Source organism: Ochotona curzoniae, unplaced genomic scaffold, assembly GCF_017591425.1.
Source record: "Ochotona curzoniae isolate NIBS_2020 unplaced genomic scaffold, NIBS_Ocur_1.0 contig_430, whole genome shotgun sequence".
Classification (NCBI taxonomy): Eukaryota; Metazoa; Chordata; class Mammalia; order Lagomorpha; family Ochotonidae; genus Ochotona; species Ochotona curzoniae.
Window position 1 is genome coordinate 12924527 of NW_024466219.1, and position 19322 is coordinate 12943848.

The following is a 19322-nucleotide window of genomic DNA, read 5'->3' on the forward strand; positions in this document are numbered from 1 at the left end:
GTCTCCCTCCCTGCCGGCTGAGGACTCTGGCAGGTGCTACTTCCGTCAGCCCTCACAACCGTCTCACGAGTTAAGGACTACCTTTCTCCCCACTTCAGAGAAGTGAAAATGGAGAAACAGATGGAGTGGAAGGGAGTGCTACCCAGGCTGGGGCCAGGTCTTCTTGATCTGAGGCATGTAGCCCTTTGCCACCCTTCCCTGGCCTGGAATGAGGAACCTCAGCTTTCCCAACTCTTGAGCATGTTCATTCTGCCCCTAGCCCAAGTCCTTTGCATTCGTTAAGACAAAGAGAAGGATGGATGACGTCTAGCAACTTTTGTGATTTCTTGTGACTAGGCAAATTCCTTCTAACCACCAAATACCCAGTACTCGCAGTTAGCTAATGTATACATAAATATGTTTCCAGATAGGTCTAAGCACTATAAAAAAAAATGTACAGAGCTAATGGGCTAGGAGTTTCTGAGGCTTGAGGGTTTCCTTAGAAGGGACAGACAAGGCTTCTGGGATAACCAAGGCCATCATGGACAATGGGGAGGCAGTGGAAATAGCATATGTGGAAGTCCTGATGCAGGAATGGTTGTGTCCGAACAATGGGGTAGAGGTAAGCATGTCTGGATTATGTGCCAGAGTTAAGTGTACACGAGGAGGTAGCAGGTGAGGGCCAGATCACATCTGTTCCAATGGCAAAACCAAACACCGGGAGGATTCTTAGGGACAGAAGGCCAACTTCATTTGTGTTGTCAACAGCTTATTTTTGCTGCTATGAGGAGCATGAGCTGGCTGGGTCAAGGAACCAGAAGGCTGTGCTATAGAGCAGGGGAGAGCCTGATCTAGTGTTAGGTGGGCACAACTGACCACACCTGGTGACAGGTAAGCAGTGAAGGGGCTCTGTCCTGTATCAGAGGTGTTTCTGTAACTCCGTCTGCACCCAGCTCTCATTTCCCTGGCCACCACATCATCTTGGTTCTGTGGGGAGTGGGCCCGTAGGCTGCTGGGAAGAACACAGTCCTCACTGCTGCTAGTGGGAAGAGGGCATGAAGCTTCAGGACTGCAGGTCTGTGAGAAGCTGTGCCCAGTAGCTGGGGGGATCAGGAAGCCGATTTACTGTCTGAGCTTTAGGGCACCATCCCAGCTGCCTGCCCTGCCCCAGGTAACAGATCTGGAGAACTGGCCTACGAATTCCGTAGAAGTCAGCAAGCAGTCTGTATTTTATGGCATCACCTGTCGTTATGGACACAAACTCACATTCCTCATCTTCCTTGCAAGTTGAACACGCATGCTGTAAGGCAAGATTGCTGGAGCCCCGATGTCAACACTGCTCAGTGTTTGCTCAGCAGGGGCAACTTCTTCCCTCTTCAACTGATTACCACTCCAATCTGTCAGACAACAATACTCAGCAGGGATGGATTCAGAATCCCTGAACAGGGGGCAGAATGGATGTGCATTAAGGGTTGGGAAAAGGAGGTTCCTTATCCCAGTGTTCACTAAACATACATTGAGCAAGTAGTTACAATATCATTGTCGTCCTCATCAGCTACAGAAGTCACAGCAGGTGAAAGCTGCAGGGGTGGGCGTTTGGCTGAATAGTCAAGCTACTCCCACCCCATGTGGGACTGCTGGGGTTCAGTACCTGACTCAATTCCTGCTAATGAACAGACAGCAGTATTGGTTCAGGTAATTCTGCTTGATTTGAATGAAGAACTGTATTTGAGTTCTGCTTTCCTGGTTTCAGGCTGGTCTGCCCAACCTATTCAGGCCATTTGGGGAGTGACCAGTAGATGGAAGACCTCTGCCCCTGTTTTGTTCCCCTCTGTTAAGTCCCTTTCGAACAAATAAATTAAAACACAATGATCAGGAAGAGCATTGCAGTGTACCGGGCAGAGCTGCCACCTGTGATGTCAGCATTCCACGTGGGCACTGGGTCATGTCCTAGACACCCCACTTCCAATCCAGTTCCCCACTAAGAGCCTGGACAAAGCAGTTGACAATGGTCCAGGTGTTGGGCCCCCGTGACTCATGTGGGAGAACGGGGTGAAGCTTCTGGCTCGTCTGGCACAGTGCTGGCCATTACGGCCATTTGGGGAGTCAATCAGCAGGTGGAAGATCACTTTTTCTCTCTCTGCAACTTTGACCTTCAAAATAAATGGGGGCCCAGCCGGCGTGGCCTAGTGGCTAAAGTCCTTGCCTAGAATGTGCCAGGATCCCATATGGGCACTGGTTCTAATCCCGGTAGCTCCACTTCTCATCCAACTCCCTGCTTGTGGCCTGGAAAGCAGTCGAGGACGGCCCAAAGCCTCGGGACCCTGCACCCACGTGGGAGACCTGGAGGAAGTTCCTGGTTCTCGGCTTCGGATTGGAGCAGCACCGGCTGTTGTGCTCACTTGGGGAGTGAATCATCGGATGGAAGATCTTCCTCTCTGTCTCTCCTTTTCTTTGTATATCTGACTTTGTAATAAAAATAAATAAATCTTAAAAAACAAAACAAAACAAAGACAAAATAAATAAATGAATCTTTAAAATAGTAGTAAAAGAGGAGCCCAGTGTGGTAGCCTAATGGTTAAAGTCTTGGCCTTGCAGGTGCCAGGATCCTATACAGGTGCCGGTTTCTATCCTGGCTGCTCCACTTTCCTTCCAGCTCCCTGCTTGTGGTTTAGGAGAGTGGTGGAGGATGGCCTGAGGCCTGACCCTATACCCACAGGGGAGACCTGAAAGAGGCTCCTGGCTTCAGACTGGCTCGGCTCTGGCTGTTACGGCCACTTCGGGAGTGAGCCAGTAGATGGAAGATCTTTCTGCCCCCTTTCTCTCTGTAAACCTGCCTTTCCAATGAAAATAAATTCTCTTTTTAAAGTCATTATCTTTCTTTTTAAATTTTGTTTTAGAAAGATTTATTTTTATTGGAAAGTCAGATATATAGAGAGGAGGAGAGACAGAAAGGAAGATCTTCCATCCGATGGTTCACTCCCCAAGTGACCGCAACGGCTGGAGCTGAGCCGATCCAAAGTCAGGAGCTAGGAACTTCTTGTAGGTCTCCCACATGGGTGCAGGGTCCCAAGGCTTTGGCCATCCTCAACTGCTTTCCCAGGCCACCTGCAGTGAACTGGATGGGAAGCTGGGCTGCTGGGATTAGAACCGGTGATCATATGAAATCCCGGCGTGTGCAAGGCGAAGACTTTAATGACTACGCTATTGCGTCGGGCCCAAAAATAAATAAATCTTTAAAAATTAGCAAGAGGATTCATCATCTTACTCCTACGTATTTTCAGTCTTTTAAAGAGTAAGAATCCAGGCCCAGCATGGTGGCCTAGCGCCTAAAATCCTTGCCTTGAATGCGCCGGGATCCCATATGGGTGCTGGTTCTAATTCCTGCAGCCCTGCTTCCCATCCAGCTCCCTGCTTGTGGCCTGGGAAAGCAGTCGAGGACAGCCCAAAACCTTGGGACCCTGCACCTGCATGGAAGACCTGTAAGAAGCTCCTGGTTCCTGGCTTCAGATTGGCTCAGCACTAGCCATTACCGCCGCTTGGCGAGTGAATCAACAGATAGAAGATCTTCCTCTCTGTATGTCTGCCTTTCCAATAAAAATACATAAATCTTAAAAAAAAAAAAAAAAAAAGACTGTAGTTCATAGAAAATGCCAAAGTCAATTATTCTTTAAAAATAAATAAATAAAAAATAAAAAGCAAGAATCCGTGAGCATTCAGGGTTAATGTTTCTCACAGCTGTCCGACATTCGCGTCCTGGCGATGGTGCTAAGCTGCCAAAACAAAGCGCAACAACTCCAAATATCTAACATCCTGATCACAGAGCTCTCTGGCCACTTCACTCCCAGACACACACTCAAGATAAACACACTCACAGCATTAAGTGATAATTTATTTTTCAGGTTTAAAAGGCTTCATAATATATATGTACAAGATAAATAAACTACAGAGAATTACTGTAGAGCAAGGTACATAAACACAAGGTCTTTTTTAGCATACAAAAACTATGTCACTGAATTTAAAAAAAAATTTCAAAAGATGAAGGCAAATTAGAAAACATCAACAAAGCATAAACTGGACCAGGACAAACCCCTAAACATCAAAGTGAAATTTCTTTTCTGTGCCTCCGAGCTGCGTGGCTTTCCTTTTCTGCGTTGAGCTGTGTGCTTCAGAGTCAGCAGCCTCTGCTAGCGCATCGGGCACCTCTTCTGCTTCCACCTAAAACAGAGTGGACCAGTAAAACACAAGGGCCACATAAATGTCAGCATGGACACAGATGCAGCAGCGTAATATTATTTCCACTTCTTTGCTGCAAGATTTATACGCTACGGCCCAGCACAGTAGTCTAATGACTAAAGTCATCGCTTTGCATGTGCTGGGATGCCATATGTGGGGACCAGTTCATGTTCTGGCTGCTCTGCTTCCCATCCAGTTCCCTGCCTGTGGCCTGGGAGGGCAGCGGAGGATGCCCCAAAGCCTTGGGACCCTGTACCCATGTGGGAGACCTGGAGGAAGCTCCTGCCTCCTGGCTTCAGATCAGCTCAGTTCCGACCATTTTGGCCACTCGGGGAGTAAACCAGCTGATGGAAGAGCTTTCTCCTCCTCTCTGTATCTCTTCCTCTATCTGATTTTCCAATAAAAATAAATCTTAAAAAAAAAAGAGATTTACATACTGTACCATGTACATAGCATTGCATCTTTCTCAATTTTTTTGTATGTTAAAAATATTTTTATTTCTTAATTAAAAAAAAAATGTTTTAAAGGTACATTTTCCATCCACTGTTCACTCCCAAATGGCTGTAATTGCTGGAACTGGGCTGATCCAGAGCTGGGCTGATCCAAAGCTGGAAACCAGGAATTTTTTTGAGATCTCCCACATGGGTGAGGGATCCCAAGGCTTTGGGGCATCCTCCGCTGCTCTCGCAGGCCACAAGCAGGGAGCTGGATGGGAAGCAGAATAGCTGGAACATGAACTGGCATCCATGTGGAATGCAGGTGCTTGCAGGTAGAGGATTAGCCAGTTGAGCCATCAGACTGGCCTGTAAAATACTTCGACTTCTTTAGGACGTGCTCATTTCCATATTCTTGCCTTTTCTATTTTGTTAAATGAGGAAACCTTATCAACTTAAGCTAGGGGAATTTTCTCTTTTTCCTTCTTCCCTGAATGGAATTTTACATAGAAAATGTAAAATTAAAAAAATTAGTTTCACTCTCATGCATAGTCCCTTCCTTGTATTAAAAAGCTTGCAAATAAGAATGCAAGTGACTTCCCTTCTAGTCCTGCTCAAGAATTAAAACACATATACTCACATCTATAAATTAGTATACATTACTTTTATATGTATAACTGTTATAAGTTGATTGCACTGATTACAAATTATTCATTTGTGTGTATATATGTACACACACATGTATTTATATATACATAAATTAACCAGATGTTGTCTGCCCTCTAGTGTTGCCACTAGATGACAACTGTTAGTAAAAACCTACTGCTGGCTAAGCTACCAGGATTTTCTGCTGAATAATCACTTAGGGTTACAATAGGAGGACATGTCAACTAGTCAGGTGCCAGGGCTGTGGCGTACTGGGTTAAGTTGCTACCTGTAGCATCAGCATCCTACATGGGCGTTGATTTGAGTGCTGGTGGCTTTACTTCCATCCCAGCTTCCTGCTAACGTGCCTGGAGAGCAGAAGATAGTCCAAGTGCTTGGATCCCTGATTGTATGTGTAAGACCAGGAAGTAGCTCCTGATTCCTGGCTTCTGCCTGGCTCAGACCCAGCCATGGGAGCCATTTGGGGAGTGAACCAGCAGACAGAGGACCTGCTATATCTCCCTCTCCTGCTTACAACTGTCTTTCAAAGAAATAACATCAATCCACCAATCTTTAAAAAAAAAATGTAGCCCGTTAGCTGCCCAACAGCAATCTATTTCGTGCACAGAGATGATTATAACACGCGTGGACTACTGACTACCAACCAATAGTCGAAGCTTCTTGTGGCATCAGATTTTTACAGACCGAAGGTCACATAGGATAAGGGAGGAGGTGTTGAGCTTATCTAAGGGACCCATCAATTGCTCCCATACCCTTGTTTGGAGCTCTTTTGTTTTGTATATCCCACCAAGTGTTCTCATTCACATGCTGTCCACTCAGTTGTTCTCACACAAATGATATCCATTTAGTTATACAACTGGCATCCATTCAGCTGTTCTCATACAAATGTTATCCTATCAATGATAATCTATGCTCGCTGACCTTCTAGAGTTCACAATGTCCTTCTGCAGTAGTCCTAGAACTTTAATAAACAGTACTTCGAATCTGAAGACACATGCACAATTAGTGAGTTGGTAATAGCAGCAAACGTCATACATACCATCTGTTTCTGTCGTGCGTGCTTCTCTGTCCACAGCCTGGCATTCCTGAGGAAGGCTGGTCTGTTGTATTTAAATTCTGAGGACTGGGATCCAAGAAAAGAGCCAATGGAGAACAAGCGAGCTGCAGTGAGAAGCTCCCGCAGGCCCAGCTGTCCCAGCCACCCCAGCCGGTAGGACAGGCGCTGCAGGGACAAGGGAACACTCACGATGTCGGCCATCAGCGGGTCGTCAGGGTTGGGCTCCGCCATGAGTAGCTGGATGGAGGTCAGCGCGGTGGCGATGTTGAGGGACGGCCTCCAGGCACCCTGCCCACAAACAGACAAGCAGTCCCTGTGATGTCCGGACTGGACAGTCCAATTCCGATTTTACAGATGAAGCAAACATAAACCCACTGTGTCAACTCTTCTCCCGTTACTCACTTTTGGCGGCAATTTAAGAACATCTAGACAAATCCTTCCAGCAGAATCGATGTTTGGATGATAGATTGGAGTCAGAAATCGGATCTGAGGAGGTTCAAACGGGTACCTTCGCATGCGTAGGACAGCAGAGGGTTTTCATTATAACATTTCTTCTTAATACATTTTAAACAGTCTCCTACTTTCCCATGTTCACACACATACATACATATGTAATGCTGGTATTAACATTCAAAAATATTAGGAAGACAGCCTTTAGCAGGCAAACCTCTTTTCAAATTTCTAAATATTTCAGTATGTATCTCCCAAGTATCAGGACAGTCCCCCTATGTAATTTTAGTGTGATTACACTCAAAAAACTTAAATTTTCTTAATTATCCCTCCTCTTCCCCAACTGTTTTACAGTTAGGTTTGTCAAAACAGGACCCAGTTCTGATTCATAAACGGCATTTGGTCAGTGAGACCTAAGCCTTGGCAAGTCCCCAGGCTATTTTCAAAACTTAAGCAAGGCACCCTCTCTGTATTCTAATTAGTTGGTTCAGGATCTGACCTGGGAATAGATATTCACATTTCATCAGATAAGCAATTATTCCCTTCCCATTTTTCACAGCTACAACTATTAACTTACTGAGCAGAGCCTTAAAGGAGGGTTGAATTAAAGGGGGGGCCTTAACACTGAACTGGAAAGAATGTGCTCGTTGCCATGGGCTGGGGCCACAGAGGAACAGGAAGTAACTGCTGAGTAGGTATAAAGTTTTAGTCTGGAAAGATGAAAAAAAGTTCTGTAGATAAATACTGGTGATGGTTCAACAATGCAAATGCATTTAATGTTACTGGGATGTACACTTAAAATTGGGGGCAAAATGGCCAATTTTGCTATGTATATTTCACCACAATCTAAAGAGGGGGGAAGACTTACATATGGCCTAGTCATTTATGTTAGAAAAGAAAACTGAACCCCAGAAAGATAAAATAAATTGCAGAAGTCATCTTAAGTCATAAGAACAAGGTTAAAATCCAGGTCCTTCAATCCCTATACTTAATACTCTATTACAGGGCCCTGTTTTATGATATCTTATCCTGTAAGTAAAAATGGAATTCACACTAACCTTTCAGGGACCATGACCTCCAGCTTGAAGACACCTTTCTCATAAGGTGTGTTAGATCCACCTAATATTTCTTAAAAGAAAAGAAACCAGAATGAAAAAGTCAAAAGGGAATAAGGAAATCAGATGATCCGAGTCACCACACCATTCAGACTGAATGAGGGTTATGGTCCTGAGAAAGCAAGGTTTGAGAGGAACTGTTCTCCCAGGGCCTTGGCACAGCATGCTATGGCGATGGACCCCAAGCATTCGCAGTGTCATACAAAGGACACACAGAATATCTATAACCTACACTGCAAGGTGTTGGCCACAAGACCAGAGAACGCACGGATTGGCTTGGATTGCAGTATTACAAAAATTTCTGTTTCCCATAAGGTTTCACGGATATTTGAGATGTTGGTTTTGGCTTAACAATGCTCTAGAGCTGATGTACACTTTTGGCTACAAATCAGCACAACATGTTGCAAAAAGTCAAGAAGCAAGAAGCGACAAGCAACCTTCTCCAAACAAGCAACCTTCTCCAAACGGAAGCAAATAGGATGGGGGCAACACTTGGGCAGTTTTCCACAGTGCGGTGACTGGTGACTCGTGACTCGCACCACAGACCCCTGACACGTACGAGCTCGCAGGTCATCCATTTGGTCCTTTTCCTGCCAGCACGTGATGCCCGGGGGTGGCTCCGTGGCTAACATGTGCAGCTCTCTCTTCAGACGCGAAGCTCTCTGCATGATCACACGTGAAGTAAAACTACAAGCAGTTGTCCACACCCAGAGAGGCCGCAGCACACTGTGGGAAGAGAGACAGCCATGAAATAGCAGCAGCGACTGCGGAGCTGGCAGCACACGGCCTCCATTTAGTAAGACAAAATATACATATATTCAGATAGTAAAGAACAGGTGGCTCTTATTTATCTCCGTTGTGACAAGAAAGCATTTTTTTTTTCATTTGCTTCTTAGAAACTTACTCAAATTTTAAAAATAAATTAAAAATGTAAAAATTTCCGTGAAAACTAAAATACTATGGCTTTAAAATTTTTAAATGCATGTTTGTTTCACTAACAAATTATAAACTCATGAAGACAGGGCTTGGGTCTGAAATATCTAAAATAGGCAGTGCCAGAGACAAGGACAGACTGGTGGAGGTGGGGGCGGGGACAAGCTGCTAAAGGGCAGTAACTGTTTTTGATGTGATGAAAGTGACAGCAATGCTTGTGCAACTGTGATTAGGCTTAAAAAGCACTGAACTATAAGTTGGTAGGTTGTCTGGTTTGGAAATACTTCAGTAAATGTTCAACAAAGCCAATGTTCATCAGCAGGACAAGTGAATTATAGTATAGCTATAAAATGCAACACCAAAAAAAAAAAAAACCACCCTGAGTTATTAATCTGACATGAATGGATCTCAAAAGTAATTATGTTGCGGGGCAGGCACAATGGCATGGCAGGCTAAGCTTGGGTCTGTGGTGCCAATATCCCAGATGGGAGTCCATCAGAGCTATGGCTGCTCCACGTCTGATCCAGCTCTCTGCTAAGGTGCCTGGGAAGGCAGTGGAGAATGGCCCAAGTACTTGGGGTCCTGTACCCACGTGGGAGACCAAGAAGATGAAGAAACTCCCGTCTCCCAGCTTCCAACCAGCACACCTCTGGCCACTGTGGCCATTTGGGGAGTGAATTAGCAAACAGAATATCTTTGTCTCTCCAACTCTGCCTTCCCAATAAAAACAAATCTCTAAAACCAAAGTAATAATATTGAGTGTATTTAGCCAAACAAAGAGAGTACATATGGTTTGGTTCCATTTTATATGTATTTCTAGGAAATGTAAACTAGTTTATAAAGGCATACAGACTAATGGCTGCTTGGAAATGGGGGGGTATGGATTGAAGGAATTACAATGGGACATGCGGCAACTTTCAGAGGTGGTGAACATGTTCACCACACTTTTTTGGGTGTTTGGGTGGGGGAGCCTGAGTTACAGAGAGAAAGAGTGGGAGAATAACAAGAGCTTCCATTGATTTGTTCATTCCCCAAATGGCCAGAACAGGGGGTGCTGGGCCAGTCTGAAGCCAGGAGTGTCTGTGAGTGCAGGGACCCCGGCACTTGGGCCGCCCTCCACGACTTTCCCAGGCACACTAGCAAGCTGGCTTGGAAGTGGAACAACTGGGCCTGGAAATGGCACTCACAGGGACACCGGTGGTGCTGGCAGCAGCTTTACCCACTATATCCCATTATATCCCAGCACCAACCCCCATGCTATCTTGAGGGTGACAATATTTTCACAAGTGTATATCAAATCAAAACTTACCTCTTTCAAAATAAATTATAAATCAAGAAAGCTAAACTTAAAAAGAGTAAACCAGCAGACAAATCTTTTTCTGTCTTTCCTTGGCTAAGTAAATTTGTCTTTCTGATGAAAATAAACAAACTTCTAATATTTAATCTGAGACTAAAATCACATATTTTTAAGGTAGATACAAGATAGAATGATGTGTAAATTTCACTGGGAGGCCCAGCACCACAGCCTAGTGGCTAAATTCTTGCCTTGAATCCACCAGAATCCTATATGGGTGTTCGTTCTAATCAGACAGCTCCACTTCCCATCCAGCTCCCTGCTTGAAGCCTGGGAAAGCAGAAGAGGATGACCCAAATGCTTGGGACCCTTTGCCCACATGGGAGACCCAGAAGGCATTCCTGGCTTTGGATCAGCTCAGCTCTGGCCGTTGCAGGGCACTTGGGGAATGCAGAAACAGACAGAAGATCTTTCCGTCTTTCTTTCTCTCTGTAAATCTGCCTTTCCAATAAAATAAATAAATAGATCTTAAAATTATTCATTGGGTTCTCATAATACAAAAATTATTCATCAAAAATAGCAACTTTTTAAGACAAACCTGTAAAAATGGCAACATTTAAGTAACTACACAAACAAGTTAAATATCTGAAAAATCACATGCACAGCAACATGGCAGATGCCAATGGGTCATGGGCATTTCTGAAGTGTATTTTCAGAAGAAAAAAAAGATGTTATATGTTTGGAGGTTCAAAGATCTCAGGACAGAGGACTAATAAATACCAAAGATCCACGATACATACATAGTAACTCGTTTCTTCCATTAGAAGGAAAGTTCTCTGAAAGCAAAAAAATTTCCTATTTTCAGGTCCAGCACAATGGGCTAGTGCCTAAAGTCCTCGCCTTGAACACACAGGGATCCCAACAGGCGCTGGTTCTAATCCTGGCAGCTCTACTTCCCATCCAGCTCCCTGCTTGTGGCCTGGGAAAGCAGTCGAGCATGGCCTAAATCTAGGGACCCTGCACTTACATGCGAGGCTTATAAGCGAGGCCTAGAGGAAGTTCCTGGCTCCTGCTTTTGGATTGGCTCAGCTCCAGCTGTTGGGGCCGCTTGGGGAGTGAATCATCAGATGGAAGATCTTCCTTTCTGTCTCTCCTCCTCTCTGTATATCTGCTTTTGCAATAAAAATAAATCTTTTTTAAAAATTCGTATTCCTTTTCAAAATTAGGTAAGTGCTTGGCTTAGTGTTTTAAAACAAACAACAAGAAATCAAATGAAGACATCCTGAACAGGGTCCCATGGGGACAGATTAATCTCGGCATTGTCACATTTTAGGATCAGGTGCTCAGGAGATCCTAATTTTTACCACATCCACTTAGAATGACTTCAACTAACCAGAGGTCAATTGATTAATCTGTAAAATCTACAGTAAAAAGTTTTAATTCCACACATTCTAAAAGTGATTTCTTTCTGGGACACTATATTCACCGCATAAGTGGATCGTGGCATTAGTCCACGGTTGTCATTTATGAGACTCGTCACCCGTGATGCCTTTCTTTAGAACCCTGAATTTGTGTACTGCATGCATTAAGACACTCTGCTCAATCAAGTGGCAAAGACTAATTTTAGTTTTTTGTTGTTTTTTTGAAATCTACAGGTAGGATGCTCCCCCACAACTAACATTCTTTCAGAGACAAGTAAGCAGAATACCATACCAGAGTACCATTAGAGCAAGCCAAAATACTAAACAGAACCAAAACAACACGGCAGCTGTGGCCGTCTTCCTCTTCAAGCCCCTTCCACACTGCCCGAGACCACCTGGCGGGGAGCCACCTGACCGGCTCACTAAGCTCACCTCTTCTCCCGCACTACGTGATTACAACCCATGAGAGCAGCATTTCTCAGGGTATTAACAAAGGGGAGCAGCAGGACAATCCTGTCTAGGCACACAACCCCACCCAGCCTCACACTTAGCGCCAGGCTTCCAGGTTCTCCGCACGCCCGGCCACCCGTCCGGGGTCCCCGAGACCCCGCCGGAGGTCGCAGCCTCAGCCCACCGGTGGCAAAGGTCCAGTGTCGGCCACAAACAGGGCTCCGTCCCCGCCGCCCCTCCACCCCGCCACGGGCCCACTGACACTCTCCGTGATTCGCTCGCTCAGCTGGGGATTCGGAAAACGCTTCCCGACGCCGAATCACCTCAACGCCGCCGCGCCAGCAGCCGGTTCCCGCGTCTGCGCAAGCCCCGGTGGTTGGCGTAGCCCCGCCCCCAGACTGTGATTGGCTCTCAGCAAGCCCATGCGACGAACGCAGTCGCCTATTGGCCAGCGCCCGGAAGCCGCTTCCGCACACGCTGGGTTCAAACTGGAGCGCGCAGAGATCGCCGCTCCATCTCGCGCTTCCCTGTTTGGGGTTGCAGAGGACTCCAACCCGAGTTCGATAGGGGTCCGACTTTGTCAGCCAGGAAGGAGCACACAGTCACCTCACGGGAGCAGCAAGCGAAGGAACTGGAAAAAATTATAACCTGGAGAAGGTAGCACCTGATTGCAGTCTGCATTTTTTTTTAAAGATTTGTTTATTTTATTGGAAAAGCGGATGTAGAGAGGAGGAGAGACAGGAAGATCTTCCATCCGATGATTCACTCCCCAAGTGGCTGCAAGTGCTGCGCCGATCCGAAGCCAGGAGCCAGGAACTTCCTCCAAATCTCCCACAGGGTGCAGGAACCCAAAGCTTTGGGCCGTCCTTGATTGCATTCCCAGGACGCAAGCAGGGAGCTGGATGAGAAGTGGAGCTACCGGGATTAGAACTGGCGGCCAAATGGGATCCTGGCGAATTCAAGGCGAGGACCTTAACCATTGCGCTACTGCGCTGGTCCCAGTCTGCATTGATTTTTAAATATTTTTGACATTATAGATTTGTATTACTTCAGAAGCCAAAACATGAGAGGTAAAGGGTTAAAATTTAAGCAGTGGTGAGATGGGATAACAGGCCACTGTGCTGCACCAGCATCCCATACAGGCACCAGTTAGTTTTCTGGCTTCTCCACTTCTGATCCAGAATCTCTTGGTCTTTTTTTCTGTCACTCTGCCTTAAAAAAAAAAAAAAAACAACATTAAAGACAAAAAAGATACCCCAGTCCTGGCTTGGATCTGAAGGCTATTGGAACTTGATAGCCTTTGGGAATGTGCTGGTGGTTGGGGGTGGCTTTCGTTTCACTCTTCTCAGCTCCTCTATGCAGCTTGAAATGGTTTGGCAAGCAGTAATGATCAGGTTTGAATGTGTAAATTAGTATAATTTTGGCCACAGCAGAAATTTCTCTTCTTCTTTTTTTTTTTTTTAAGATGATTTGTTTTTATTGGAAAGGTTGATTTACAGAGAGATCTTCCATCTGTGGATTCATTTCCTAAATGGCTGCAGTGGCCAGAGCTGAACCGACCCAAAGCCAGGAACTTCTTCCAAGTTTCCCATGTGAGTCCCCAGGCTTTGGGCTGTCTTCTCCTGCTTTCCCAGGACACAAGTGGAGTAGCAGGACACAAACTGCATTTTTGACAATGGAAAGGATAAAAAGGCAGATGGCAGACTGCAGAAGAAAAAGGCAGGATGGGAAAGGAAGACAGAAGACCCCACGTGTGGAGTGTACAGTTTTCACTTGTCCACCAGAGGGAGACATGTTAACTAGCGGAACAGAAGCAGGTAGATTTTCACAAAGTGTCAACAGATGTCATTGGCTTTTAAAATGGAATGAAATTATACCATTTGCAGCTAGATGGTTCTAACTAGAGACCATTATGCTTTTTAAAAATATAAATATGTATGAACAATTAATTAGTTTATAAAAACCTCTCGCTGCAGGAATGCACCATAGCTGGCTCTGTACGTTAAAAATCAGAAACCTTATTTATACCAATTCATATCATTGTCAGGACTCACTTGTATGTGAGAACACACTTAGAGTATTTATATATGACATTTAAAGTATCCTACTACTTAATAAGAAAATTCTATGTGTTTGTTATTAGAGATCCTTGGGTGGGATATGTTTTAGAAGAAATTTTAAGTCATAGGCAAATGAACATTTTTGTGGCATGGGTTTTATTTGGCTGAGCTTAAATTGATTAGATTATAATATTGATTACTACATTTGTAAATCACAAAACTAGAAGATGCATTTCTCTTCCTCTAGGTAGTTATACACTTAAATTATCCAAGGACCTTTGCTATTAATATTTTTTTATGTAAAAATCTCCTATGCCCTGGTACCCGCCCCCCCCCCCATGAAGAAATGAAGCAAATAAACCGTTAGAGTAAGGAAGTACTTTCTGCTTCTAGGACATTCCTGTGTTGAGACTGAATTCTTGTTGAAGTTTAAGCTTGTGTCCTGGGAAGGTAGGACGTGGCTAATTTTAGCTTATTTTTACAACTGGAATCAGGTATTTCTTATTTCTGAATACAAAAAGAAAATATAGCCAAAAGAAACAATGTTACTGATTCCTGACATTTTTATCCCGGTTTTAGAAGACTAGTGTGTTAGTATAATAGAAATCATGTTTATATGTTTGAGCAGCTGTCGTGTACCAGGAGCACAACGCTAAAGGTGCCACAGAACTGCAAAGAGGTGGTAGGCTTGGAGCTAAGTATTCCCTCTTATTTGATTAATACAAATTTCTCTCTTTAAAAAAGTCTTTCTTTATTTGAAAGGCAGAGAGATAGACATAGGGAGTCAGAGAACTTGCATCCATCAGGCCGTTCCCCAAATGACCAGCACTGAAAAGCAGGAGCCCAGAACTCCATCAGGGTCCAAGTCCAGGGACCCAGTCCTTGGACCAACATCCACTGCAGTCCCGTTCATCCACAGGGGCTGGATCAGAAGCATTTGGGATGCCCTTGTTGCTAGTGGCAGCTTATCTGTTGCACAGCCATGACAGCCCCAATATCAATTTCTCTTTTATCCTTTAGGAAGAATGCTGGGAACTTGTGAACAATTTTAATTATTCGTAAGAGACTGAAATGGAATATGAAGAGGCTCCCTGTTGATATGTTTCAATGTGAATCTTGGGAAGATTTCTAATTATAACAAATGATAAGACAGGACAAGTTTTGTGGTAACTATAAAACATGTAATAAGGAAAGCAAGGTTGATTAATGTGTTACTAATTTTATGCATATTGCTATTCACAAAGATGCTATAAGACTTAATTAGTATTTATAAGGTATTTAAGGATACCCAACCAAAGCATATAGTTATTAAACATAGTAACATTTTGAATTTACATGTCATTTTTATTTGAGGCTCTCCTCTCACTGGGTTGCATATTTTCTTAGAGCAGGATTTGCAATTCAGCAAAAATTGAGGACTGGGCAAATGTCCACATGTTAACCTACACTAAAGGGCCCTAATCATCTGTACAACAGCTTTTCCGGGAACATTTCAAACATCCAGGACGATTCAAAGAAGCTAATAACTGTGTATGTTCTCATTCATTATTGTTTTAGATTTTGTTTTTATTTGAAAGGAAGGTTTACAGAGAGACAGAGTGAGGCTGAGAGATCTTCCATTTGCTGCTTCACTCCTGAAATGGTCACAATGGCCAGAGCTGGGTCAGCCTGAAGCCAGGAGCCAGGAGCTTTTTCCAGGTCTCTCACATGGGTGCAGGGTCCCAAGGACTTGGCCATCCTCCCCTGCCTTCCCAGTGGAAGGAGTGGATCAAGAGTGGAGCAGCTGGGTTATGAACTGGTGTCCATATGGGACGCCGGTGCTGGCAGGTGAAGTATTAACCTGTTGAGCCATCACACAGGCCCCTCTTATGATTTACTACACATTTAATTATGTTTTGTTCAGGGCTAAGGATCTGGGGGGTATAGCTGTTAAATCAGTCGGAAAGATATAGGTATTATAACCCAAGTTCATGTTAAATATAAAAATGCCTCCATTTACTTCCTTAAGAATTTAGTATGTGACGTAGAACTTTGAGAACAGGGAGGGAATCACAGAAGACCAAGCAGGATTCTGCTTTTAAGATGGAGGAAAGAGTAGAGGAGGAGGAAGAAAGAAGGGAAATTATTTTGAGCAGGCATGAACAAGGTACGACAGGTAGCACTAGGTATGACCCACACTACTACCCTATGAGCTGTAATTACTCACATTTTATACATAAGGAAGCAGGTTCTAAGGCGACTAGCCTATGGAATTAAATTCAATCTGAATTGAAAGCGTAAGCTCTTTCCGCTAGACCTCTGCATGGAATAAGTGTCACGCTGGCTGTATTCGTGTAAAACATGTAATATCATATGTGTTTCTGTGATTAAAACAATATTAACAAAAATCTAGATTTAGAACCAGTTATAGGTCTTCTGGGTATTTTTCACCCTAATTCTCCCCCATTAGAAAATCGAGATGATAAACTGCAACCTTTGCATTCCAAAGGTGTGTTGTGATCCTTACGGAGTTAGGATTAGGTAGCAGTGAAGTCCAGAGTAAACTACGACTCCCGAAATGCCCTGAGGAAGTGGCTGACAGGAGGGTGGAGTGACAGATCCAGCTTTGGAGCAAAGGTGACCCCGCTGGCTCTAGCGGCGGAGGCCGGAGCAGCCCGTTCTCGCCTCTTTTCTGCTGCATCTAGGGATTTGTAGTTCGCTCACGGCCACGGTGTGTGCCCTCAAGGCAGGTAGTTTACTACAAGTCCCGTGAAGACGCGGGGCCCGGGCAACACCTGCGTCACGAAGCCAAAGGAGCGCGCGGGCGGTGCTAGGGGTGGGAGGAGTAAAGATGGCGGTGCGGCGGTCTCCGCCTTCTGCTCCCGACTGAAGCGCTCGGAGGGAGGCGGGCAGTGGCAATCGGAGCCGCTACAGCGATCCAGTGCTGATAGTATCGGCCGCCGCCGAGGCCGGAACCATGGCGGAGCTGGAGCACCTGGGCGGGAAGCGGGCCGAGTCGGCGCGAATGCGGCGGGCTGAGCAGCTGCGTCGCTGGCGGGGCTCGCTGACAGAGCAGGAGCCCGCGGAGCGGCAGCCGCCGACGAGGCGCGGGAGCCCCCGGGTCCGCTTTGAGGACGGCGCGGTCTTCCTGGCCGCCTGCTCCAGCGGGGACACCGACGAGGTGCGAAAGCTGCTGGCCAGGGGTGCCGACATCAACACGGTCAACGTGGACGGCTTGACAGCCCTGCACCAGGTAACTCCCTTCTCGGGGTCCGGCAGCCGATCCCCGAGACCCCGCGAGCCGCCCCCGTGGACAGTGCTAGGTTCCCCGTCGAGCCCTTCCGTGAGGATACTGTCTCTTTGGGCTACTTGGTTTCATTCCTGGCTGCCTTTCCTGCCCCTGACCCGGACCCCAGGGTCTCTACGCGAAGGCTTAGGGTCACCCCGACGCCTGGTCAGTGTTTGTATTTCCCTCCGCCTACTCTACTCTGGTTGTCATGGTTACTGGCGATCGGGACCCGGTGTTATCCCTACCCTATACATTAGTCATCTCCTATTCCATCCTGTCGGTGTGCCTGTGCCGGTGCATATATTTCTGTGCCCTTTCCAGAAAATTCAGTTTCCTTCCTATTCGTGTGACCCCCCATGAAAGAATAGCTTTGGTCACTTAAAAGAGTGCAGCTTGGTGCCGGGCAAAGGCACGCAGATCTCGGGATACCAGCCCTCCTGTTGGGCCGTTCTGTGGAGTCTCACAAGCAGTTTGTGTCCCCTGACTGTGGGTCTGAGGAGGCCCCTGACCTCATCGTTAGGGTATCTGACATGCTTTCCAGCAGTGCCACCAGCAGAGCCAGGGCTTCCCAGGAGATGGAAGAGAGATCCTGCTGACTGCTTGAAACTTAGGGAGTAGCCTTTCTGGTTTTTCGAAGCCCCCTTAGAAACCAAATGTCCTACGTATAGTTTCTGGTAGTTGGATGGTGGGTGACCTGACAATTCTGTGCTTGAAAATAACACCTTTGCTTTTGTCTTATGCCACAATATTTTGTGTATTCAGACTGTCCTAAGTCACTGTGCCCTCTGCCCACTTGAACTTTGTTAGTTACTTCAGTAAGCTGAGAGCTAGGCACCAACTCCTCATCTCCCTAGTTTTTCTTCTGTCTCTGCGAAGTGGATGCATGAGAATCCATTTCTAAATCATAATTCAACTATGTCAGGTTGTTCTCCTATTTGACCAGTAGCCTAAAATTCCCCCCTCATTATATTCCCATCCTCTTCCAGGTGGGAAAAAATCTCTTCTCGCTCTATTTTTATCCATTTGTTTTCCCTTCCCCACCAAAGGTAGCAACCAATACTCGTACCGTGCTTTGCTGTTTGAAAATTCTCTCTGTGTCTCCCCTCCCATGAGTCTCAGGATTGACCGAGGTGGGTGTGGAAGGTGTGGCCCTTCGCGCTTTACAGCTGAAGAGAAACTGGAGTTCAGGAAAGTTGTTGCGTGTGCAGGGTAGGCGATTACAAGGAAGAGGAAGGGTGACCTGCAGGCGTGGATTTTCCTGGTTGAAATCACTGAGCTCTATATCACACTCAAGAAGGAGGTGGGGATAAAGTAGAGTAGAAACTAAGCTATGCTCAATTTTAATGGAGTCTCAAGCTTGGAATTTACGAACTCTTTGGGAAAGTAAATTCTTATTGGGGTTGTGAGAAAGATTGAGTTATGGATTTTTAAAAAAGATTTATTTGTTTTTATTGGAAAGTCAGATTTACAGAGAAGAGAAGAAAGCTCTTCCATTGACTGGCTCACTCCCCAAGTGGCCGCAATGGCTGAACCTGAGCTGATCCAAAGCCAGCAGCTAGGAGCTTCTTCTGGGCCTCCCACGCAGGTGCAGGGTGCCAAAGCTTTGGGCTGTCCTCTATTGCTTTTCCAAGCCACAAGCAGGGAGCTGGAAGGGAAATGTTGTAGCCGGGACATGAGCTGGCACCCATGTGGGATCCCAGCATATGCAAGGTGAGGACTTCAGCCACTAGGCTACTGTGCTGGGCCTGAGTTCAGGATTCTTGACAAAAATCACCTTACAGGTCCGTGGGGGCTGGAGAAGGAATATCCAGCTTTCCATTCCATGGCATGGCTGTCTGGAGTCACATTTTGTGGAAGCAGCTTCCTGAGAGTAACTTGGTAGCCTTGTGTCCCCTAAGATTATTCTGCCAGGAAGTCTAGTCCTTGCCACACCCATTTCAGTATTGCCCCGAGAAAAAC

The 19322-nt window shown here is 45.7% G+C and overlaps 2 protein-coding genes across 9 annotated transcripts in view; one reads left to right on the forward strand and one right to left on the reverse strand.

Moving 5' to 3' along the window:
* Positions 1–3850: 3850 nt before the first annotated feature.
* On the reverse strand, positions 3851–8656 carry UBE2T (ubiquitin conjugating enzyme E2 T). Of its 2 annotated transcripts, none has more exons than XM_040985225.1 (6): positions 8497–8656; positions 7881–7950; positions 6775–6880; positions 6562–6660; positions 6355–6438; positions 3851–4197 (listed from the first exon to the last, which is right to left on the reverse strand). In XM_040985225.1, exons 1-6 carry the CDS (start codon positions 8603–8605, stop codon positions 4072–4074), a joined length of 594 nt encoding a protein of 197 aa, XP_040841159.1. In that variant the 5' UTR covers positions 8606–8656; the 3' UTR covers positions 3851–4071. The 2 variants fall into 2 exon arrangements, with proteins under 2 accessions (XP_040841159.1, XP_040841160.1); XM_040985226.1 differs by having other exon boundaries at positions 8493–8603.
* Positions 8657–16900: 8244 nt separating this feature from the next.
* Positions 16901–19322, forward strand: part of PPP1R12B (protein phosphatase 1 regulatory subunit 12B) — a 205877-nt gene continuing 203455 nt past the window's right edge. For 5 of the 7 annotated variants that reach the window (XR_005884468.1, XM_040985445.1, XM_040985447.1 and 2 more), the window contains exon 1: positions 16916–17327. Coding sequence is in view for 6 of the 7 variants with exons in the window: in XM_040985445.1 (XP_040841379.1) it covers positions 17052–17327 (276 nt within the window). In the remaining variant the exon portion in view is untranslated. Of the gene's footprint in view, positions 17328–19322 lie in introns of all 7 variants that reach the window. The other 2 variants (XM_040985450.1, XM_040985446.1) reach the window with 2 other exon arrangements.